The 25107-nt window shown below is 38.6% G+C and overlaps 1 protein-coding gene across 1 annotated transcript; it reads left to right on the top strand.

Moving 5' to 3' along the window:
- The first annotated feature begins 18581 nt into the window (after positions 1 to 18581).
- LOC109213638 (zinc phosphodiesterase ELAC protein 2-like) lies at positions 18582 to 24486 on the top strand. The gene is made up of 12 exons (XM_019377457.1): positions 18582 to 19059; positions 19847 to 19936; positions 20327 to 20371; positions 20499 to 20553; positions 20698 to 20741; positions 20848 to 21342; positions 21420 to 21688; positions 21800 to 21947; positions 22061 to 22099; positions 22299 to 22702; positions 22796 to 23432; positions 24056 to 24486. Exons 1-12 carry the CDS (start codon positions 18640 to 18642, stop codon positions 24368 to 24370), a joined length of 2961 nt encoding a protein of 986 aa, XP_019233002.1. The 5' UTR covers positions 18582 to 18639; the 3' UTR covers positions 24371 to 24486.
- The last annotated feature ends 621 nt before the right edge of the window (positions 24487 to 25107 follow it).

Genomic DNA, 25107 nt, shown 5'->3' with positions numbered 1-25107 from the left:
CTACTAAAATTTAAAACTGACCTACAAAAATCTATTGTGAGATTCTGTAGAAGTATTTTTGGGTCGGGCAAAAATCACGTGCTCACAGGTCCCTCCTAGCCGGTAACCATCTCAACATGGGGAGGAATGTTGTACGTAGACCAGAGGCCATTTATGTGAGCTTGCTCAGTTTTCAGAGACCACCGGAACGGGCGAAGAGGCAGGTTCTTTGTCAAAATCATTCCGGGACATAGGGTTTCTTGGGAGTATCTCCTCTACGGTAGGAAAGTTGTCCCCTTCCTCAACTGCTATATCCTCGCCACCGAAAGGAGGTGCCATGGATAACGGAGCGGCGTCGGAAATTTCTTCGTGTGATCGGTGCGTTCTGGGCATCTTGATAATAGAAGGTATGTTGGTGAAACATAAAATGAGGAATGGTGATTGAACGGAAAAGATGAGAAGAAAGACCATGAAAACTGAGCTAAAGACCCAAGAAGAGATGATCAAAGGAGGCAATGTATACACAAGAAAGGAAATTGCTAAAAGTCCTTGAAAAAACAAAACATTCACCTATATATAGGGTTGGGTGGTGCGAGAATCGAAGCGGAATGCTACCAATGGCTCTAAAACCAAAGCAACAAGCAATCAGTCGCTGTCTCGGGAAGGTGCGTAATGATGACGCACGTAGGAGTGATGTCACATCTCGATAAGCTGCACCAACAAGGGTTCCGCAAACGCGTCGCCCTCTCGGCCTTGGCTAAACCAGCGTAATTCAACAGCCAAATTCTCCAACGGAAATACGCGATGTCCTCTTATCAAGGACGTGCAGGGCCACGACCTCAACAAGCAGACGGACTAACTGTATGGGTCCAAAGTTGGCAACAACGACAGCTGTTAAGTAAGGCACGAAATGAGGTTACTATAACACAACGTCTGATGGTCGTTATGGCAAAGGAAGACGATCAAGAGCGGTCAGCCGAAATAAGACGTTAACGATAATTTAAACTTAGAGGGAGACAGTAAGAATATGCTTTTCGAATATTCATTATGTTACACTTTTAGGGTGTCTTGAGAAATTGTCCCTTATAAATATGAAGAGTTAGTAAAGAAGGGGGGATCCGAACAAGAGACAAAAGAACACTTTGTAAAAAGATTTATCTGAAAGAATATACTAAAGTGGCCTTATTCATTGATTGCAAAACTCAAGTATTCATTGTTGTTCTATATTGACAAGATCCAACAAGTCCTCAGTCATCTCATATCTCTCTTCTTTCCACACTGATATCAAGGAAAGAAGCATTCCGGAAGATCTCAATACTTGGGTAGCAACTTTCTTTGATTGTGCCGATCGCATTTACTTAGATTTATTGCGCATATATGTTGTTGCATCTATGAGCATTTAATCGACTCAAACGTATTATCTAACATCATTTATCTTGTCTACTTCATATATTGTTTGATCTAGATTTTATTATTCTTAACTAAGATTCACCCCTCTTCTTATCATAAATTGGTTTAATCAAAGGGTTTAACATCTTTTGGTCAAACAGTATTCACATTCAATTAGATCATGAAACATGGAAGGATAAAGAGCCAACGAAGGACGTTCTTTTACAAAATTGTTTAATTTAACCTAGAATTTACATATTAGCAATAATATTGTTTACCTCGAAAAATATGAATAATAATTAAATATGATTTGCGGTTTTAAAGACATGTGATTTATTCCAATACTAGTGAATGTACGAATAATATTAAGTTTAAGTAAGAAGAATTGATGAACCAAACCAGTGTTGTTAGAGCAATAAGGACCTCGAGCTCGATTATCTCAGGGGCCTTGAGGTGAGCTAAGAACAATAAAGTATGAACAATAAAGTGAAGACAATAAAGCTGAAGAACAATTGTTGAGCACGTTAAACAAGAAAAGTAGAGTAGAATGTTCTATTGCAGAGAATGAGATATGATTTACAAAGATTGGGGTCCCATTATATAGAAGGGGAAAACCCTAATATGGTACATTTCCAATTATGGTTAAGAATTCTATTGGTACAGTTGTATAACAACCTAGTACGGACTTGTATTATTTCGTAAAAATCTTATCCTATAATTTATGCCCCGACCCACGTGTCTTTGAGAAATTCTCGCCCTTTCTTGAGTGTTGTCGCAATTGTACAGCCCTCGAGGCAGATCATGATGGGTCCCCGATTTGCTTCTCGAGGTGCGCTCATCCGGGCCCGGCTTGATTCTTAATTCGAGCTTCCAGAACTCGGACTCGGAGTGTGATCTAACCTTAGAAATCAAGCTCTCTGATCTACCGTATACAGATAGTCCCCGCTTTCTTAGAATAAGATGATAAGAAACGATTTGAATCTCGATTTTCCCGAACCATTCATGATGATTTCATGCCAGTGACGTAGGCGCTTGAAGTGATCGGAAATGTCATGTCAGCGTGCTTCCCCAAGATGTCAAATACGTTTCAGCCTTTGTCTGCCACTTGCGCCGCCGGTCCCGTTACCGGCTTCCTATAAATAAGAGGCTACATGGCTGAACACAAACTACACTTATTCCTTCTTCATCTACTTTTAGTCATTTCCCTTCTTTACCTTCCTCTAATCACCTATTTCCATGGTTCAAATATATGGCCACAAGGTCACATGGCAGCGACTTTATCAGTTACGCCAAGGCTTCCTTTTTCAAAGCTTCGGCTCGTGACAACGCGAGAAAGGCATCGAATCCCTCCCTTATCAGAAGATATGCAAACTTTACACTGCTGCTCATCTCTTTTAACTTCAACCTGGTGTGGCACTTCATTCCTTTTGCTTTCCATGGAATGAGGTGGCACTATTATCTACTAACTTTTGCATCCCATACCAGAACAGAGTTCCGAGGATGAACACTCTTGGATTGTTGCTCGTGCATATTGCAACCCCTTTTGGTTTTTCCTTTTACTTGTTCTTTCTTAATGTATTGTGGCCCAAAGCTTCAATGGAATGCTCAATCTCGACTGCTGGAGATATAATTACATCCACCGAGGGCCTTCTGCCCTATATAAATGTTTCCAAAGATCTGAAATGGTGCCCCCGAGAAGACGATTTCCGAAGACGATGCTTTCGAGGACGTGGTCTTAGAAGTGGATTAGGTTCTTTGGCTTTTCTTTTTTGCTTCTTTATTCCTGTGTAAGTATCCTTCGTGGGTGCCGTAGCTATTCTTTGTAAACCATTCTTGAAAGTATAAAAGGATCCTTGTATAACTTTCGGTCCAAGCTGAGTTTTATTCTATCTTTATTCGTAAAAGACTTGATTATATGGTTTTAATGGCTAGCCAAAATATCGAGGTCAGGACATAATAAACCCTTAGGTTTTTTAATTGATCAATATAATACCCCTCGAGGTTCTCGTTAATCCTCGAGCTGAGCTCAAATGTGAACTCGTAACATCGTGAATCCCGAGCTCGAGTTAGGTGAGAGTGAGATCTCGAAAGAAATTAATCCTTAGATCTTTTTGTAGTCCCTGATTGAGAAATTTCTCCAACTCGGGTAGCCCTTGGGATTTGCAGTATTTGCTCGAACTTGTAATAAGGATAGCCCATAGTCCTTTTTCACAGTTCTCGAGCGAGATACTCCTCAAACTCAGATAGCCCTTGGTCTTAATAATCGCATGGATATTCTGCTCGAACTCGACTAATAGGCTGCCCTTTATGATTTTTGACGAATTAATCCTTGATGCCTTGGCCCTGATGTCAATATCGTGACATCAGCGACTAAAAAGTTGCTTTTTGTGCGAGTCCCAAAATCATTAATTGGAGGCGGCTGACGATCGGCCTTTTGGCTTCCTCAGCTCGCTTAAATGACCTCTATAAATAGACCAATTTCACAACCTTAAAAACTTTACCCTCGCATTGTTCTCAAAGTCTCATTAGCCTTTTTCAACTTTCTTGAACTCTCCCTTCTCTTTACTATCAACACTCTTCATTTTCTTGGATCCTCCGCATTGCGATGGCTAAAACCTCTAAACCGGTTTCCCAAAAAGAAAAGCTTCTTCATCTTCACGATCGACCAAGAGTAAACCGGTAGTGCCCCCTCGTATTGAGGAGTGCATCCCCCCGCCATGTGAAATAACATCCGATTTCAAAATCGAGAAACCTGCATCGACACCAGGCAGATACGAGCCCATGTTTCGATATGTTTTTTTGGTGACCAAGGCCGATCTCGGGTAAGTAAAGGAGGACTGCAAGTGGGATAATAAAGAAATAGTGATTCCTTCCTCCGAGGAGGACATCACCACATACAAAGTGGGGTACTTGAGAGTATATACATACCCATTTACGTTGGGTCCTGCAATTCCGGCTTAAGGTCCCACAAATCCAATTATTCTTGATTTTTGCCAACGATATCGAGTGACGCTTGGCCAGATCTATCCCTCCTGGTGAATCATTTACTTAATCAGGTTCTTCTCGAGCCAAGTTGAGGGGATGTCTTTTACCCTCGATCATCTGATCAGACTGTACAGTCCCCAACTTTATCGTGGGGGTTTGATAAAATTGCAACGCCAATCCTTAAAATCTCTCTTCTCTAGTATCGATGAGAACAAAGACCGTGGATGGATGAGTCGATTCATTCGAGTCAGCACCTTCGATCTAATTCCCGCCGATTGGATGTCGTTCCCCAAAGAGTGGAACATGAAACATGAGTGCATAGCATTCTTATGCCCTACTTTCTTTTCCTTTCCCGGCTTTATATTTTTCATTGGTCTAACCCCTTTACGATGGTTTAGCCGCTACTTGGTTTCCTGGTGGGGTCCCGACCTCAAGGGCTGGGTCCGAAAGCTGGCCTCCGCCTCCTCTTATTCGAAGCGTTGTTGGCGAGATCTGGCCAAGGGTCGATGGAAGGCCAACAACCACGGTGAGTCCTTTTGTTTGTTTTCTTGTACTTCTGCCATGGGATACTTACCTCAGTTTCATGTAGGTCTTGGAGATGTTGTTGATTTATGTCCGGACCCGGATGATGAAGAAAAGGTTCCGAAATCTCCTAAAGAAAGAAAGAGAAAAAGAGAATCGCCCGCCAATCCCATGAAGCCTAAGAAGAGCGTGGCTCGAAGGTCCAAGGTTGATACAGCGGCCTTATCTCCGGAAACGGTCCAACGCCTTCGAGATTAGAAGGAAGAAGAAGATGATGACTGCCTATTAGTAGCCCATGAAAGAAATATCGGTGCTTAGAAGTCCGTCGAGCCGGTGAAGGTCAATGCAGCGTATTCCAGAATCGAGGAAATCTCCGAGGGGAGTTCAAATAAAGCCCCCGAGCTGTCGTGCAGAAAAAAGGCACCTCGCCTAGGAGGCCATCTGGAGGGTGAGGCCGACCGGCCCTGTCTCGAGCCTCTTCAAAATAAAGAGAACGCCCCAAGTGTATCATTTGGGGTAATCAATGTCAATGACTCACCTCTTGGCCCCGAGTTTTCCGATGGGTAAATCCAAGATGCTCAGAACATGAGGTCTTCTGAAGTGGAAGCAACATCTTTCGAGAATGCCTTGCAGGGCTTGAAGATGCCCCGACCCAGACGCTTCTTTCATTTTCGATGAGGCTCGTAGACTCTTCAAACAAGTGAGTTCCCTGTTTGTTATGCCTACGCTTGCGCTTTTGCTATTTCTTAATCCATTTTTATAAAGGTCGTGGTGCTCCATAAAAAGGCATTTTCCAAGTCCCGAACCGATCTTGCTCAATGTGAGACTGAGCTTAAAAAGATCTCGAAAGAGAGGGACGATCTTCAAATCCTCTATGTTAAGAAAGAGGAGGAGATCAGCAATCTTCGAGTTGAATTGACACAGGCTTGCCAAGGACGGAACGAGTATGTCGAGAAGGAATATAGCTTTTGAGGACCGGTTATGAATTGCTTGTCTTGACGTCTAATACCTTTAATGTTGCAGTTTTATCAGAAGGCCGACTTGGTGGCGCAGCTTCAGGAGGAGCTTAAAATAAAAGAGGACGAGACCTTGGGGTGGAGGCAAAGCATGGATAATCTCGCCTCCGAGAAGGAAAATCTTCAAGAAGAGTTGGCTTCCCTCGAACTTCAGTTCCAAAGTGTGAAGGAGGAGAGCCTAGCTCGAGGCCACGTCATCGAGGAGCTTAAAGCCAAATCCGCTGCTGAGTTGGCTAAGGCCAGATCTGATGCTGAGGCAATTATATCTTCGTACCGAGCTGATGCGGAAACAGCTAATGCTCGGCAAAAAAGATCTCTTCTGCAGCAGAAGTCAAGTTATCGAGTGCACTTGACCATGCTAGGCGTCAATCTCAGAGGATAACCCTCGAGGAGGTGCATTCTCGCGGCTTCGATCTCTCAGCCGATATTGAAAAGGCGAAGATTTTGGAAGAAGAGGCTGCCACTCTGCTTTCTGACGAGGATGATTCAGCCAGTGGCTCCGAGAGTGGGGGAGACAAAGGTGAAGTCTCCGAGGATGAGGATTTTGAAGAAGCGGCTCTCGAGGATGCAACTGCCGGGGGTGTGACTCCGAAGTAGTTTTAGGTTTCCTTGTTTTGTTTTTGTGTAGGTATCCCTTGTGAAAACATTCCCTGTAACCATCTTTTGGAAATATAATAGGAACTCTTCATCTCATTTCCGACTTGTACTGGATTTCATACTGTTTTGATTTATGGAATGCCTCTTTTGCATAACTTGAATGATTGGCCCTGAGATGGCCTTAGGCTCGGGATATAATAAACCCTTAGATCCTTGTTGATAGAGATAGTAGTCATTGAGCTAAGTTTAAATCGATCCGACTAAAGCTTGGGATACCGTGACTCTTGAGTCCGGGTTGAGTGAGAACGGGGTCTCGTATAATACGTTTTTGGTCCTTAGGACTTTCGAAGTTGGCCCTTAGGCTCTTTAAGTTAGCCCTTGGGCTCTTATATATCGGCCCTTAGACTCATTAAGTTGGGCTGATTCGGCCTCTTAGAATGGCTATATAATTTTTCCCTCATTTCGTCTTAAAAGACTTAGTGAAATTTTAATTATGCTTTGGCATGTGTTTTTTGCACCCGTAGGTTTTTTCGAAGGTTTGACATATTGGAACCTTATTAGTAATTTGTTTGTGTAAACATAATCGGATACCTCTTGAGGTATTTCCGAAGGCCGATGTCATCGAAGCCCTTGGATTTTTCGAGGGCTGAATTTATCGAAGCCCTTTATATTTTGCTTTTGCCGAGGGTAGCCTGATTTAACTGGTTTTTACAAAGTGTTTGAAGGCCTTTAATTTATAGCGAAAGTCGGTTGTCTCCGAGCAACATTATTTGGCCGTAGCCTTCATAAGACCGTGGTCTTTAGTATGGTCGTGGCCTTTATATGACCGTAGTCTTTAGTATGGCCGTAGCCTTCGGGTATGTCACTTGGACTTGTTTCCCGATAATTTTGCGAATTTGTTCGAGAAGTTAGTCCCCGAGTATATTGGCCTTGGCCTTTGTTTCGAGGGGGTGCCTCTTTGAGGTCTTATTAATCCGAATTTTCGATGACTCGGGTGTACTGACTGTCGATGACAGTCCTCGGTATTCGGGGTGCTTCAATGCTTTGGCTCTTAAGCCGTTTCCCGCAGGATGTAGAGTTCGTGTAATAGTAGACTTCTTTGAAACACCAAGTGTTTTTTATATTAACAAAATTGATACATGTGTACATGCTTTGTTGTCAGGGCATGACTACTATATGGACACGGTTCATCTGACCGTTTGGCCCATTAAAAGGTTTTCCTACCGAGGTTCTCTTAGGAATGAAGTATTTTTCTTGAAAATATAACCTCCGAGGGTGATTCCCCCCAGTATCTGGGGTTGATTAAAAAGAAACCTTGGATACTGTCGAGCTTTCCTTAGGCAGCACATAGTTGTTGCCTCGTTAAAAACCTTGCCGATAAAACCCATTAGGGACAAAATCCGAGCCAGGGGAAAAAGAGTGCAACGCATGCTGTAAAACCTATGTTCTTCGTGCACGAAGGGGTGTCTTCGAGATCGCGAACCTTTGAAAGCTTCTATCTTGTAAGATCTTTTACCAACGACTCCGAGGGCCTAATGCGGTCCTATCTTGCTATCCGCGATCGTGATATCTTCGAGAGCCTTGACCTGGTCGGGCTGATTTTGATGCCCCAATTTGACACCATGAAGCCGAGAAACTTACCCGTGCCAACCCTGAAACGTTGACTGTTTCCTGCAAGTGAATAAAAATGGTCATCTGCGCACAGGGACCTAACCAGTCATATCATCAATAGAGGCTTTCGTTATTTTACCTGTTTATTCTTCGAACATCTTGTTGATTGGATGTTGATACAAGGCTTTTTGAACTGAGGGCCTCCCTTTTTGTTTTACTGGTTTAAAACCGGGACTGTTGCTCAGCCTATGTGTGGTGATTTCCGGCGGAATCCCTGTCATATCTAAATGGGACCAAGCAATGCAATCCATATTATTAATAAGAAACTAAATAAGTTTTTCCAGAGTTCGGGGGTTAATCCCGTTCCCAGGTGTACCTTTCTCTTAAGCGGTTGACTTGGTAGCATCGAGCTTCTCGGGAACAACGAAGGTACGAGGAGCTAGGGAGTTCCCTTCTTCGCCTTCGGTTACCTGTTATCCTGCTTCTGTCTAGGCTTGGAGCAGTGATTGCTACTTAGCCACCTATTTACCTTTGGGGCTCGACTTCTCCGGGGTCAAGGGTTCTGGTACCGACACCACTTCCTCGATTGCAAACATCTCTTTTTCAGCATGCTGTTCTCCGTGGATTGTTTTCACTCTTTGCTCTATCGGGAACTTCATCATCTGATGGAGAGTCGAAGGCACTGCCCTCATGTTGTGTATCAATGACCTCCCGATGAGTGCGTTATACCTCATGTCACCTTCGATGACATGGAACCTGGTGTCTTGTACGGTCCCGGCTACGTTTACTGGCAAGATAATTTCTCCCTTCGTTTTTTCACTTGCCATGTTCAAGCCATTCAACACCCGAAAGCAGGTATAATCTGATTTTGCAGGCCGAGTTGTTTCACGACCCTCGATGTGATTATGTTCGCAGAGCAACCTGGATCTACTAAAACACGTTTAACCTGAACTTTACTTAAAAGGATAGAGATTACCAAGGAGTCGTTGTGAGGCTGGGATACGTCCTCTGCTTCTTCGTCACACAATGATAGCGCGTCCTCGGGCACATAGCTCCGACTCCGTTTCTCCTTTGTGATGGATACTTTGGTACGTTTGTATATAGGTCCCTGTGGGACGTCGACTCCACCGATGATCATGTGAATGAGGTTCTTCAGGTTCATTCTTCTTGTTTGCATCTCTTTCTAAGAAAAGGTTCTTGGCCTGGTTGCTGAGAAATTCACGAAGGTGCCCCTCGTTGAACAATCGGGCTACCTCCTCTCTAAGCTGCCTGCAATCCTCGGTCCTATGCCCGTGAGTACCATGATACTTACACATTAAGTTGGGGTTCCTCTGAGAAGGATCGGTCTGTATAGGCTTGGGTCATTTAGTATCTCTAATTTTGCCAATGGCTGAGACGATATCCGAGGCGTCAATACTGAAATTGTATTCTGATAATCTAGGTGCCTCCACCGGTCCCGAGTGCCTATCAAACCCGATTTTGCTCACGAATCCCCGGGAACTTTGGCCTCAATCTGCTCTTCGATCATTCCGAGGTATGTTATGCCTTGAAATGTTCCTCCGATCTTCGACGTACGGTTGATATTGTTCTTTGTTGAATCTTGATCCTCGGTCTGTGCCCCTCGGGGGCTTGGCTGCGAATCTGTTAGGATGAACTGAGCCCGAGGGGCCACCCAACTGGTCGTCCTCGACCCTAATTTTTGACTGATAACGATTGTGCACATCCGACCATGTCACAGTTGGATATTCGATCAAGTTCTGCTTTAGCTGTTGAGATGCAATCGAGCTTCTTTCATTCAAACCTTGCATAAAGGCCTGAACTGCCTAGTCATCGGAGACCGGTGGTAATTCCATTCTTTCCATCTGAAATTGGGACACAAACTCCCTTAGCATCTCGTCATCCCTTTATTTTATTTTGAAGACGCCGATTTTCTTGTGGCCACCTTTATGGCCCCGGCGTGTGCTTTCACGAAGGCGTCTGCCAACATAGCAAATGAATCAATAGAGTTACGAGCTAAGTTGTGATACCAGATCATAGCTCCTTTTGATAGTGTTTCCCTAAAAATTTTCAATAATACTGACTCGATTTCATCGTCGTTCAAGTCATGATTCCACAAGTGTATGAAGTAATATATTCGTTAGGGTCAGTTGTTCCGTTATATTTTGGTATATCGAGCATGCGAAACTTCTTGGGAATGGGTATTGGAGCCGCACTTGGGAGGAAAGGTTTTTGTATGAATTTTTTCGAGTCCAGTCCTTTCAAAATCGGAGGTGCTCCTGGTATCTGGTCGACCCTTGAATTTGAATTGTATGTCTCCACCTTTTCGTCATTTTCTTCAATTTTCTTTTCTCTGGACTCGATTCTTTTGGTTAGTTCTTCGAGCATTTTCATAATAGCAGGGTCAGTCTCGGAGCCATTTTCATTGGGCCTTTCTAGCGTTGGTTCAGCACGCCGAGTGTTCACTGGTTCGGCTGTGTTTGGAGTTCTATTCTGACTCTGAAGTTGAGTGATGGCGACTTTCTGAGCTTGTAGCATCTCGAATATCACTTGGAGGTTGACTCCCCCTTCTTCCATTCCTCGTGTTTCCTGGCCTCCGGCTCGGTCTTCCCTGTGTGCATTCCTTACGGGATCAGTGCCTGCGTCTGTATTTAGAGCGTTGTGCGAACTGATATCAACTGGCTCCATATTTGACACTCCCTCAGGATTTATGGGTGGTACACCGACGCCTATGCCGTTATTTTCTCCGAGTCCCTCACTGTCATGAGCAGGTGCGTTTTGTGTGCTAGACATATCTTAGCCTGAAATCAAAGAATCTTTGACAAGAAAAAGTGTGAAGAATAACGTGTGTTATCAGAAAACTAGCACTAAAATAATCACTATTATCTTAGCCCCACGGTGGGCGCCAAACTATTTGCCTCAAAAAATGTGAATAACAACTAAATATGATTTGTGGTTTTAAAGATATGTGATTTATTCCAATACAGTGAATGTACGAATAATATTAAGTTTAAGTAAGAAGAATTGATGAACCAAACCAATATTTTAGAGCAATAAGGACCTCGAGCTCGATTATCTTAAGGGCCTCGAGGTGAGCTAAGAAAAATGAAGTATGAACATTAAAGTAAAGACAATAAAGCTGATGAACAATTGTTGAGCACGTTAAACAAGGAAAGTAGAGTGGAATGTTCTATTGCAGAGAATGAGATATGCTTTACAAAGATTGGGGTCCCTTTATATAGAAGGGAAAAACCCTAATATGGTACATTTCCAATTATGGTAAAGAATTCTATTGGTACAGCTGTATAACAACCTAGTACGGACTTGTACTATTTCGTACAAATCTTATCCTATAATTTATGCCATGACCCACGTGTCTTTTAGAAATTCCCGCTCTTTCTTGAGTGTCCTCAAAATTGTACTGCCCTCGAGGCAGATCATGACGGGTCCCCGATTTGCTTCTCGAGGTGCGCTCATCCGGGCCCGGCTTGATTCTTACTTCGAGCTTCCAGAACTCGGACTCGAAGTGTGATCTAACCTTAGAAATCGAGCTCTCCGATTTCTACCGTATACAAATATTAGTATCCAGAAGAAGGTTTCATGTGTGTTCAAATTTTTGAAAATTAGGGGAGGGGGGCCCAGAGGGAATCTTATAAAACAAAACGAGTCTACGAAACTTGAAAGAAAATTATGGACGAATAAATATATGTATGTAATTACAAATTCGATATATAGCACCATTACATATTTCTATAATTGTTATTATGGAAATAAATGATTGTTTTGGTTGGAGACATTGAAAAATATTCCACAATACCATCCCATATAAAAAAAATACTATTTCATTTGACAGATTAGGAAAAATAACCTTCGCATAACGGATGCAGCGTTTAGTTAAACCTACTAAAATAAAGCAATCGCCCCATTAATAGCTACTCCTACAATATTTGATTGTAATATCAAATAATATGTGTAGTAAGTTATGCATGAATGTCTTTGGTGATTAATATAAAAGAAAGTTAATTACAAAAAAAATGATATGCATGAATCAGTAAATTACTTAAGCAAGATAAATATAAAAAAATTAAAAGCAAAAACGTCTTTCAAATAAGTTATTCCTACATAATATAGAAAATCTTATAATAATTATTTAATATACAATCAAATTTCTCTATAACAATCATTATGTATAATAACATTTTATTATTAACGACCAAGTTTCATCTGAAACTAATTTTTATGTTATGTTATAATATATATTCAAAGATGCAATAAATGTTAGATGGGTCCGGTTGGACAATAGCAGCAATATGCAATTACTGTTCTAGAAAGCAAGAGCAATACTGTAACATTCAATAACGATAAATAGCAATAAATATCATTTAAATAAATAGGAGGAATGATTAACCCAATAAATGATGGAGTATAGGGATGTTCCTCCTGACAATGATGAATGACAGACAAATCCTTGAATATTGTGTTATTCTCGGATCTGATGGAAAAGTATAGACAAGAATCTTTGTGAAAAAGTGGTGTTTGTATTTTAGCAAGAGAGAGACGAATCTTTTAGTCAAAGTGTGTTCTTTACAAATGAATAATACATGCCCCTATCATTATCTCCTTTTTCTATTTATACGGGACATGCCCCTAAGAAACCCTAATAGTACAAGTGTAGAGAATATCACTAGAATATTCTCTTTTAATATGGACGAGTCTACGAAACTTGAAAGAATTATGGACGAATAAATATATGTATGTAATTACAAATTCGATATATAGCACCATTACATATTTCTTTAATTGTTATTGATATGGAAATAAAGGATTGTTTTGGTTGGAGACATTGAAAAATATTCCACAATACCATCCCATATAAGAAAATATTATTTCATTTGACATATTAGGAAAAATAACCTTCGCATAACGGATGCAACATTTAACTAAACATATTAAAATAAAACAATCCCCCATAGCTACTCCTACAACATTTGATTGTAATATTAAATAATATGTGTATTGAGTTATGCATGAATCAATAAATTACTTAAGCAAGATGAATATAATTTAAAAGCAAAAATATCTTTCAAATAAGTTATTCCTGCATAATATAAAAAATCTTATAATGATGATTTAATATACAATCAAATTTCTCTATAACAATCATTATGTAATAATAATATTTTATTATTAACGATCAAGTTTTATCCGAAACTAATTTTTTATGTTATATTATAGTATATATTCTGTACAACTACATTTCACCCTAGCAGCCAAAAAGTATCGAAACAAAATATAAATAAAGCTGTTATAAAAAGGTTATATAATAATATTTTTGTTGTTGTTATTGAATACCTCATATAACTAGTTGTTTGACCAAAAAATATGGATCTTGGTTCAAATAATTAAATTTGTGTAATTAAGGGTTAATCTTAGTTAGCAATAATATCCCTAGATGAAGTTTTCAAAGATGCAATAAATGTTAGATGGGTCCGGTTGGACAACGGCAGCAATATGCAATAACTGTTATAGAAAGTAAGAGCAATAGTGTAACATTCAATAACAATAAATATCAATAAATGTCATTTAAATAAATAGGAGGATTGATTTACACAAAAAGGGATCGAATATATGGATGTTCCTCCTAACAATGATGAATGACAGACAAATCCTTGAATATTTTGTGTTATTATCGGATCTAATGGAAAAGTATAGACAAAAATCTTAGTGAAAAAGTGGTGTTTGTATTTTAGCAAGAGAGAGACGAATCTTTTAGTCAAAGTGTGTTCTTTACAAATGAATATTACAAGCCCCTATCATTGTCTCCTCGTTCTATTTATACGGGACATGTCCCTAAGAAACTCTAATAGTACAAGTGCAGAGAATATTCACTAGAATATTCTCTTTTAATATCCTATCGTGAAAACTAGCCGTTATAGCTCTATCAACGATACTCGACCTCGACCTAGATTAGGGGTGTGCATTCGATTTATCGATTCGATTTTGACCCTTATCGATAATTACTTATCGATTATTGATTTATACATATGCTTATCATTATCGTTTCAATAAGGTTTCGATTTTTTCGATTTCGATTTATCGATTTTTGGGGCTTATCGATTCGGTTATCGATTACACCAATAAGAAAATTTGCGGGACCATGGAAAAGTATATCGCTATAAATACACCTAACTAATATGGACCAAAAGAAGCTAAAATAAGATGAACACCGTTTATAACATAAAAATTGTGTCAACAAGCACATGCAACGAAACTAAAGTAATGGATCAAATGTATGCCACCAACACTCCAACGGTATAAAAAAAGTAAAAATACATCATCACGGCTAATTCTATTTTCCATTAATTTGAACTTCATTCCCTTGAGCTTTAAATATGATTATTCCTTAAATGTGGTAGATGAAATAATAGGGTTAGAGACTTAGGGTAAAGGAAAAGGTATTATAGAATAAGGGTAAAAAAAAAATTAAAAAAAAATTAAAAAAGATATTTTTTTTAGTATTTCTTATCGGTTTATCGATAAACCGATAACCGAAAAGGACAAAATCGAAATCGAAATTGATAACTCGATAAGGAAAACTTTGAAATCGAAATTGAAATCGATAAATCGATAAACCGATATTGATAAACCGATAACAAATAATCGATTCGATAAACCGATTCGAATGCACACCCCTAACCTAGATCCTTGTTGACATCTCGGCTACGGCTCTCGTCGATTCTTCGACCATGGATTTTGCTACTTCTTGGATCATTTCGGCTAACGACGACTTGAGAACTCGTATCCTAGTATTATCTTGGCTTAAATACTCTAATCGAAAAAAGGTATGATTTGTCCCTCTACTATGATAAATTGTTTAAAGTTGTCCCCCGTTATACTATTGGGCCATAAAACTCTCTGCCGTCTTACTATCCTAACAAATGTATCCTTAATTAGACGGAGGTGACACGTGGCACCCATCCATGCCCTTTTTACATCTGGACACATATTAAGCAACCCGCTCCACAAAATCCCCATACCTATAACTCGTAACCCGTGATTTATAACACAAAATAAACCCCAACCCTAATTTATGCTCCGACGGCCATTTCCATCAAACCCTCTATGCTCTAAGCTCCATCAAGACAGTCCATTGCAACAAATTTCATCATAAATTTCTTTTTCTGTTGGTGGTGGTAAAAGTTGGTCAAATGACGGAGTCTAATGCTTCATCAAAGAGGAGGTGCCGTTGTGGAGAGATTGCCAACCACTTTTGATCGACCACATCTCAAAATCCATGTGGGAGATTCTATAAATATGTTAAACTTGAAGTAAGTTAAAAAAATTCATGTGTTTAGTTTGTTAATTGTTTGTACAAAAATTGATTTTTTATTCCTTCTAACCTAATTATTGTTAATTATCGTTAGAACTAGTCGTGTGAATATTTGGAATGGCAAGACGAACCTTTTCCGGATCGAGCGTTTATAGAAATCAGTAAGTTGCAGGCGGCCCAAGGGTCCAGCCACTAAAGCAAAGGCTTTAGGCCCCCAAATTTTGGGGGCCCCAAATTTTTCTTTTTGTTTTCTACTCGTATTTGTATTGAGACCCCGACTAATTTAGATTGGTACCGTGTAAGGTCTAGTAAAAGAGAGAACACATTTTAACAGGATTTATTTAACCATAGGACTCGAACCTAATATATTTAATTAAGGTAAGTTGGATCATATACATCTCATAGCAATCTTTAGAGGTAGGGTCTAAATATATTGGGTATTCTAAAATAAGAAATTTTCTTTTATAAAAGGTAAAGATAAAAAATAAGACTTGGACTATTGAATATACCAAAAAATGGATTCTAAAAGTTTATTACACGTTTTAGTGAGAAATATAAAAGGAGAATAATAATATAGATACTTCACTAATTATGCCAATCGTAAAATTTAAATAATGAAAAGTTTTATATTCGCGACAAGGTTTTAGGGGGAGTGATTCTGTTTTTCCAATTAAAAGTTATATTGTTCTTTGTAGAAAGATTTTTTTTTAATTTTTTCTATAAAAAACAAGAGTTGAAGAGTACCGTTGGATAAAACTATATTCGCATCCTTTTTTTCCTTTTTTTCTTCTCACATTTCAAGCATTTCAACAAGTATATTAGAACATCAAAAATTATTTCGATATCAAGTTATCAACTTCTTGAATCTGGTTCTATTATCTAAGATCAACAATATCTTAGGAGAGACTAAATTATTTATAAAAAGAAAATATTAACAACTTTACATTTATAAAGCTAGTAAAATAGACATTAGTTAAAAATATAGATGAATTATTATTTTTTCTTTTGAATGGCCCATATTAAAAATTTACTTTAGGCCACCAATCTTGTTGAGTCGCCCCTGGTTGCAGTGTGAATTGGATGCTGCTAATGTTACAATCAATATGTTGAAGCAATTGTTGGAGTCGTGCAAGTTAGAAAGGGATTTGGAAAAAGTTGAAGATTTGGAGGTTGCAAAAAATGTTGAAGTGAACAAAGCAAGGGAAATCGAAGATAAAGTAGTTAAGATGAAGATGTTTATTTCGATTTCAGTTGCATTTTTTGTTGGATTTGTTACGGCAATGTGGATGAAGTAAATTCTGAAAAGAAAGATGGCATATGCTCCATATTTCACTTCCTAGTTCTTGTGATACTTAGACGTTTCTATGCTCTTATCTACTGACTTTTTAGCCATTGTAAAACAATGACATCAATTGTTAATGTATGTTCCAAGTACTAGTGTTTTGATGTTCTATCTGTTGTCCTTTTTTAATGCTCCTATCTAATGACTTGTACTAGTTTCAATTATTTAATTCCTTTGCCAAAGCCGTAAATAAAATATGTTTCTTCCAAATGCTCGAAGACACTTCGAAACAGACACTTGAAACATAGACACCTGAAGAAAAATGCTTACAACAATTAAACTACAACTTAGAGTTTAGAACTAACAACTTACAATATTGAAATCCAATATGGCAACTTAGAACTTCGAAACAATTAGATTAATATGGCACCCAATTTCAGTAATTATATCACCAAAAACATACATTTCTTCACAGTAACTCTAGTAATTACATCTCCAAAAAACTTACACAAACAAACTGTAATTACAGTAATCACGTCAGTGGATCATAATATGATATCTGATATCCACTGACAACATTCAGAACCACCCATTAATCACAAAATATTAAATGGGAGCTATAAGTTTGCAGTAAATACATCCCACACACAACAAAAAAAATTCCAGCTTTGTCTTTATTTTTTTCTTCTTGATTTCAGCTTCCAATTCTTTCTTGCCCGTATTTTTCAAACTGATTTGCAGTTACAACAGCTTCCCCTTCCACTGTAATGTTGGGGCTGAATATGGTAGATTTGTTGGTACACTAACACCATTATGATCACCAGTGAAGTTGATTGACCTTGTTCCAGCTGGTATTTGTACCTATTGAATATTAAGTCAACTAGCACCATCTCGAACAACCTATCAAACACAACAAATAAATATACCACTTAGAAAATATTAAGTAAACAATGTAAAAGTCAGTAATGGAAAAAAAATAATTAATGCCAAAAAAATAATATTTTATGACAAGAGGCCCCCCTTAAAGAAGAATCCAAAATACCCGAATACTTCAATCAAATGGCCACACAATTGGGGACCATAGTTGTTAATAAGCAATGAAAAAGTGCAGAAACTTCGGACAACACAAATATACTTTATTGACAAAGACAACAAACAAACCCCACATAACCCCATAAGACAAAGAACCCCAGCAATAAATAAATAACAAAGGCGTAAACCATGTATGCAAATACTAGAAACATACAAGAAATAAGAATATATCCTTGAAATTGCAGAAACTTAAATTGGATGCAGATGAAACCCAAGAAATTGAAACCCTAGAATAAAAACCTTAAAAAACGATAAGAAAATTAAAAAGATGAAATACTAACAGAAATAATATAATAGAGACGAATGATCTTAATGGAGGAAGGTATTACCTTTATGGCATTTGTTGTTCAAATCGACAAATAATAGAGAAGAGAGAGGCTAGAGAGTTCTAGAGAGTGAAAGAGAAAGAAGAGAAAAAGAATGAAATGGGTTTATTTTGTATTAGAAATTACGGGTTACAGGTTATGGGTATGGGGGTTTCGTGGAGCAGGTCGCTTAATATGTGCCAGATATAAAAAGGGCACAGATGAATGCCACGTGTTACCTTCATCTAATTAAGGAAATATTTATTAGGATAGTAAGACGTTAGAGAGTTTTATGGCCCAATAGTATAACGGGGAACAACATTAAACAATTTATCTTTACAAAAAGACATATCAGACCCTTTTCCGTACTCTAAAACACAGATTTTGTGAATTAAGGACAGGGAAGAAAAGAGCCACAATAAGCCAGGCGACCCGACGCGAATCAGTAACAAATGCAAATGGCAAGTGCGCATGGGCGGGGTTTTATGTAGCGGAGCTTTAGTCAACCGGCTTTCTAAAACCCTGGGGCTCTATATGCAAACACTACAAATAATAAAAATGCCCCAAATCTCAAACCTTCGTCTCCTAATCTCCTCCGCCAATCACCCCCGAATTCTCTCACCCTTAACCCCTAAACCTCCTCCCTCTCTTTCTCACCTCTTCAGACTCAAACAACCCAAATCACACACTCACAACCCCCGTTTCCTCTTTGCCGCATTCTCTTCATATTCAAGAAAACCGAGAAACATCGAACAGCCCAGTTCGTTAAGAAGGCGGAGCAGTTCGAAGGCAGATAATAAAGGGAAGATGGCAATGGAAGAGAAGGGCCCAACTGCTGAGTCTGTTGGCTTTAATAAAAGAAGGGCTGAGGGTAAGGATAAGAACGATGGGAAGAAGAACCTTCAACTCAAAGTCCGCAAACTTAACCCTGTTAATACAATCTCATATGTTCAGGTACTATATAAGTTGCTGAAGGAAAGCATCCCGTGTCACCAATATGAATATAGTTATGTATGCTGTTCTTATTTTTGTTCAATTTATTGTTAGTTCTTCAATCTACAAAGTGTAGGATACGATAAGAGGATAGTGCTTTGACGATATTTAATATGATAAAGATTGAGAACAATGTATAAGTGAGGTAAACTATATGGAGTAGGAGTAAGTTACCCGGTATCTCTGCTAGCTAGTGGGAGGTAGCAGGTAGCTGGTGGAGGTATTAGTTAAGGTGCTTGCAAGTTGGTCTTGATACCATGGTTATCAAAGAGAGGATATTGATTGAAAAATGACTTCTATTTTGCCCCTTTTGATAGGAAATATTTTCCTTGGAGAAAACATTTTCCACAATTTAACACCAAATATGTTTTCTTCAAGTAAAACATTTTCAACAAAGGAGATTCCAGTTCAGTATTAGAACAAACAATATAACACACTCATTTAACTCAACATGATCGTTACGTTTCCAGAACTAACTAAACATAAAGCCTATTTATGAGCATTTTTGGTTGGAAGTCACAGACCTGATAATCTTATTTTGCATAAATGGATTTTAAAGTAACTCTAATTTAGTCAGATACTTGAATCCATATGGGATTATCTGGTTGGATTTGCTTCTTATTTCCCAATACATACCTGAATTTGTGATTTTTAAAATATAATAACTCATATTATTCCTCCCTCATCTCCTCATGAAGAAGAAATAGAAAAATCATTAATTTCTTTTCTTTCTTTAAATTCCTTGCAGATACTTGGGACCGGCATGGATACACAAGATACAGCACCCTCAGTTCTTCTCTTCTTTGATAAACAGAGGTTTATTTTTAATGCCGGAGAAGTAAGTATTTTGTAATTGTGGAATTCAAATCCATTCGGTGTGGCACTTGATTCCTCTGTTGTTTCTGTTTGATTGAAGCAGAATACTAATCTGACTTGAAAGACTAGTTTCCTTGTTACTAGATATTTAATTACTTACAAAGGTTTCTTTTAAAAAATTTAATCCTACTTATTTTCATGACTAAATTACTGGTTTATTTATTTTTGAGATGGCTAAGTTACTGGGTTTTCTTTTCACAATGTTGTTGTGCTGACTGTTTTCCGTCCATATGCGTTTGATGCTCTTTTTTGGTTCTTATTCCTTTGTGAAGAGGTTCTAGGACAGAGCAGAATAAGCAGAAAGTACACTAAGACTTATTTCGTCGCACCTAAAAAATTTCTTTCTGCTCAGGGATTGCAACGCTTCTGCACAGAGCACAAAATTAAGCTGTCAAAGGTACGGAGATGCATAATTCTTCTGTTCTAAATCAGATTTATATTTCCCAACTCTTCTTTTCTGGGTATGGTGTTGATCCTTTAGTGAAAGATAAATATAAGCTTACCTTTTCTTTCTTCTTTCCCAGATAGATCACATATTTCTATCACGGGTCTGCTCGGAAACTGCCGGTGGACTGCCAGGTTTGTTACTACAGAGTTTTTTAAGAGTGAAATGAAGGCTGTTAGCCTATTGATTGCCTAGATCAATCAATGCTGGAACTATAGAATTGGATTAATGATTGCCAGAGGAGAACTCATAAATATGTTAAATCCTTTTACTTGCAGGTCTTTTATTGACTTTGGCTGGCATGGGAGAAGAAGGAATGTCTGTGAGTATCATATTGGCTTGGTTTATTTATGATATGTCGATCAAATAATTAGCTAAAAACAAATGGTGTTTACAAAATGATGCCAATTACAATTTTTAATTTGAAGGTCAATTTATGGGGTCCTTCTGATCTCAAGTACTTGGTCGATGCAATGAAATCATTCATCCCAAATGCCGCCATGGTCCATGCACGGAGTTTTGGCCCAACTGTTGGATCAGTTGATGTTAGTACTGCTTCTTCAGGGACGAGTGATGATCTCTATGTTCCTATTAACGATGAGGTTGTCAAAATATCTGCTGTTCTGTTGCGACCACGTTACTCAAAAGTGTCTGACACGACAAAGGAAGGATCCTCTGAGCTGGATGATCCTCTAGTTGGTGTCAATCATTTGGCAGAGAACCATTTAGTGCGGAGGATGCATTCCACAGCTGAATTTGCATTAAAGCCTGGGGATCTTTCGGTGGTTTATATTTGTGAGTTGCCTGAAATTAAGGGAAAATTTGATCCCAAAAAGGCTGCTGCTCTTGGGTTGAGGCCTGGCCCAAAATACCGTGAATTGCAACTTGGGAATTCAGTACAGTCAGATCGCCAAGATATCATGGTAAGTTAAAGGATTATTTTTTTCCATTACTTTACTTCGTACTTATCTCATTTGTTTTCAATGAACTTTTTGCGAAGGTTCATCCCAGTGATGTATTGGGGCCTTCTGTTCCTGGTCCTATTGTACTTGTTGTTGACTGCCCAACACCATCTCATCTGCAAGAATTGTCGTCTATACATTCTCTTACTCCATATTATTCATATCCATCCGAAGAATCCAAGGAAATGTGCAAAAAAGTTGATTGTGTGATACACCTTAGTCCTGCTTCAGTAACATGTTCAACTGAATATCAGCAATGGATGTCAAGATTTGGTGAGGCGCAGCACATCATGGCAGGACATCAGCCGTGAGTAGCCTTTTAACGTTCTCATCTTTTCAGGCTGATATACAGCTTTGTGCTGTTATATATATTTCCTGCTTATACCAGGTAATATGATTTTTCTTGTACAAACCGCAGGAAGAATATTGAAATTCCAATACTGAAGTCGAGTGCAAGAATCGCCTCAAGACTGAATTATTTGTGCCCTCAATTCTTTCCTGCGCCTGGTTTTTGGTCCCTTCCGCAGTTGAAGAGCTTATCCTCAGTCTCTAAGACCCCAAGTGAGGTACATTATATTGGAATTATGTTTGAATAAAAGATAAGTTTACTTTGGACAGTGATTTAATCTTGGGTATACTTGTTCAATTAAGAAATTATAATTATAACTTTTTTTTGCAGTTCTCTTCATGTCAAGTTACGGCAGAGAACCTCCTCAAGGTGAGAAAGTTTATTTAATTTGATCCAATTGCTTCTGGCGCAAAATTAGAACCTAGAAACTGCATACCAATTTTTGGTTTCATTTTGTTAGGAATGCGTTTGAATTTTCCATAAGATTTAGTGCAATTGACCTCATGCATTGTTTGACTTTGATGCTGGGTTGGACATCATTCAAAATGAACTTCTTTTCGTCGAACAGTTTCATCTTCGTCCATATGCGCAGCTTGGGTTAGACAGATCTGGTATTCCTGAAATTACTTCTCGGCCAAAAATCATAGAAGAGTTAATATCAGAAATTCCTGAAATATCAGATGCTTCTGAACGTATTACCCAGATGTTGCATGACAACAATGTTACAAATGGAGGCAGTGCGACTATGCAGGCGAACAAAGTTATGATCGAAGAGCCCTGGTTGCATGAAACTGCATTACCTAGTTGTTTGAAAGGTGTAACAAGAGAGGACGTGGAGATTGTTCTTCTTGGAACTGGTTCATCTCAGCCTTCAAAATATCGGAATGTTAGTTCTATTTTTGTCAATCTTTTCTCAAAGGGAAGTATTCTGTTAGATTGTGGTGAAGGAACATTGGGACAGCTCAAAAGAAGGTAATGTATAAGTTCATAACCCTCAACTTCTATTTACATATGGTTTTTGTCTGACCTCAAATTGAGAGGGATAACGTGTTTTTTATTTAACAGATTTGGCATTGAAGGTGCTGATGAAGCCGTAAAAGGTTTAAGGTGTATTTGGATTTCTCATATTCATGCTGATCATCATACTGGTCTTGCAAGAATACTTGCTCTCCAACGCGATTTGCTCAATGAAACTCCTCATGAACCTTTAATTGTTGTGGGCCCAAGGCAGCTTAAGAGATTCCTCGATGCATACCAAAAACTTGAGGATCTGGATATGCAGTTCCTTGATTGTAGGCATACTACAGAAGCTTCATTAAAGACTTTCGAGTCAACTGGAGACAAGGATGTGAGTGAGAGTGCATGTGTACCAAGTGACCAAAAGAATGGTTCTACCTTATTTGCTAAAGGGAGCCGTATGGAGAGTTATTGGAAGAGGCCAGGCAGTCCGGTTGATGCAGCGGCTGCATTCCCATTGCTGAAGACATTAAAGGAAATTCTCAGAGAAGCAGGATTGGAGGCATTGATTAGCTTTCCTGTTATTCATTGTCCACAAGCATATGGTGCTGTCTTGAAGGCTGCTGATAGGACTAATAGCACTGGGAAGAAGATACCAGGATGGAAAATTGTATACTCTGGTGACACTAGGCCTTGTCCAGAACTAGTTGAAGCTTCGCGTGGTGCAACGGTTCTCATACATGAGGCAAGTTGTTATAGTGTCATTTTGGTTTCCCCTTTGATTACAAGTATATTTCCCAAATTCCGTTATTTGTTTATTTTTGGCTGTCCCAGATTACTGTTTACCTTCCTAATATTAGTATTTTACCACATACTATACTGTACTCTGGGCTTAACGCTTATCATGAGAATTTTAGTTGCCACATGTTCCCATTTTAGCATTATACAAGAACTCAAACTTTCATTGTACCTACTATCATGCAAAGTCAAACAGCATATTGATTTTCTGTGTTATGTTGTAATATGGATGCGACTCTCTAAGTGTTGAATAGTTACTGGATCACTGAGTATCATTCCATAGATAGCTTGTTTTTCTGAATATTGTTCCTTCTTGAACTGCAATTGTCCTCATAGCTCATGATGTCGTCAGTGCGAGTTGTATGTTAATGCTTTCTACAAACTTAATTTCGCTCCTCTTTTTTCTGCCTCTTTCCTGTTACATGTTTTCTTTTGTTGCTATTTATGGAGTCACCTTCTGATGGCTGACCTCGTCTTAAGTTGGATCTGGTTTCTCCATCTTCTTTTCTTCACTTGCAACTTTCAACTTGAATAAAATTTATAGTTTATTATTTCGGGTGCTTACTGCAGGCTACCTTTGAAGATGGCATGGTGGAGGAGGCCATAGCAAGAAATCATAGCACAACACAGGAAGCCATCGAAGTAGGGGACTCTGCTGGAGCATATCGTATCATCCTCACTCACTTCAGTCAAAGATACCCTAAAATCCCAGTTTTCGATGAAACACACATGCACAAAACATGCATTGCTTTTGATATGATGAGTGTTAACTTAGCAGACCTACCCATGCTTCCAAGAGTTCTTCCATATCTTAAACTGCTATTTCGTGATGAAATGATAGCTGATGAATCTGATGATATCGAAGCTGCTACAGCAGCTATTTGAATTATTGAATAACACTCACCATATTAAATATTCTTTTTAAGCATTTAATCCATCAAAGTGGATATGTTGATTTTTAGTACTGTACAATTTTTATTGAACTCCCTTGGATCTCATCATATAGTCAACCAGTATTTGTTCTACTTCTCTTAATTATGGTGACTGCTGAAGGAGAAACTTATGCAATGGCTCTAAAAAGAAAAACCCAAAAGCTATGGATTTTATAATCTTGTATTAATTATGCGGAAGCCTCTCTGTTTCCTCACGTTTTTGCAAACCCCTCGACCTATACTAATTCAATCCTAAAATAATAAGATAATTGAAGAAATTTATAATACTTAGCCTTGATATGAAGACAAAATGATAGAAATAAGGATTCTGGCAGCGAAGCCTCCGGGCGCAACAATAATAAGAACGGAAAATAAGAAGATAAAATTGTATAGAGCTTTGAATAGATTGTAGTATTCGTTTGCCAGAAAATTGGTCGCTTTCCAATGTTAATAGAGTTCCCTATTTATAGCTACGTCTAGGGGAAAGTTATCATCAAAATGCAATAGATTTTTTCATATGACCGTGGTAAAAATCGAAAGACGGCTTTTGAGTGCAGAAGAACTACTTCACTGCGGATTTTCAATGTGGCTCGAGCTCTGACTTCTTCCTTCAATCGTTTCACTGCATAAGCTGTTCAGAAGAATAAGGAGAAGAATCTATCATCAAAGAAAAGAAAATCATACTCTCAA

The sequence above is a fragment of the Nicotiana attenuata genome, unplaced genomic scaffold, assembly GCF_001879085.1.
Source record: "Nicotiana attenuata strain UT unplaced genomic scaffold, NIATTr2, whole genome shotgun sequence".
Lineage (NCBI taxonomy): Eukaryota > Viridiplantae > Streptophyta > Magnoliopsida > Solanales > Solanaceae > Nicotiana > Nicotiana attenuata.
The sequence above is the reverse complement of the archived record's forward strand: the minus strand, read 5'-3'. Positions and strand labels throughout refer to the sequence as shown.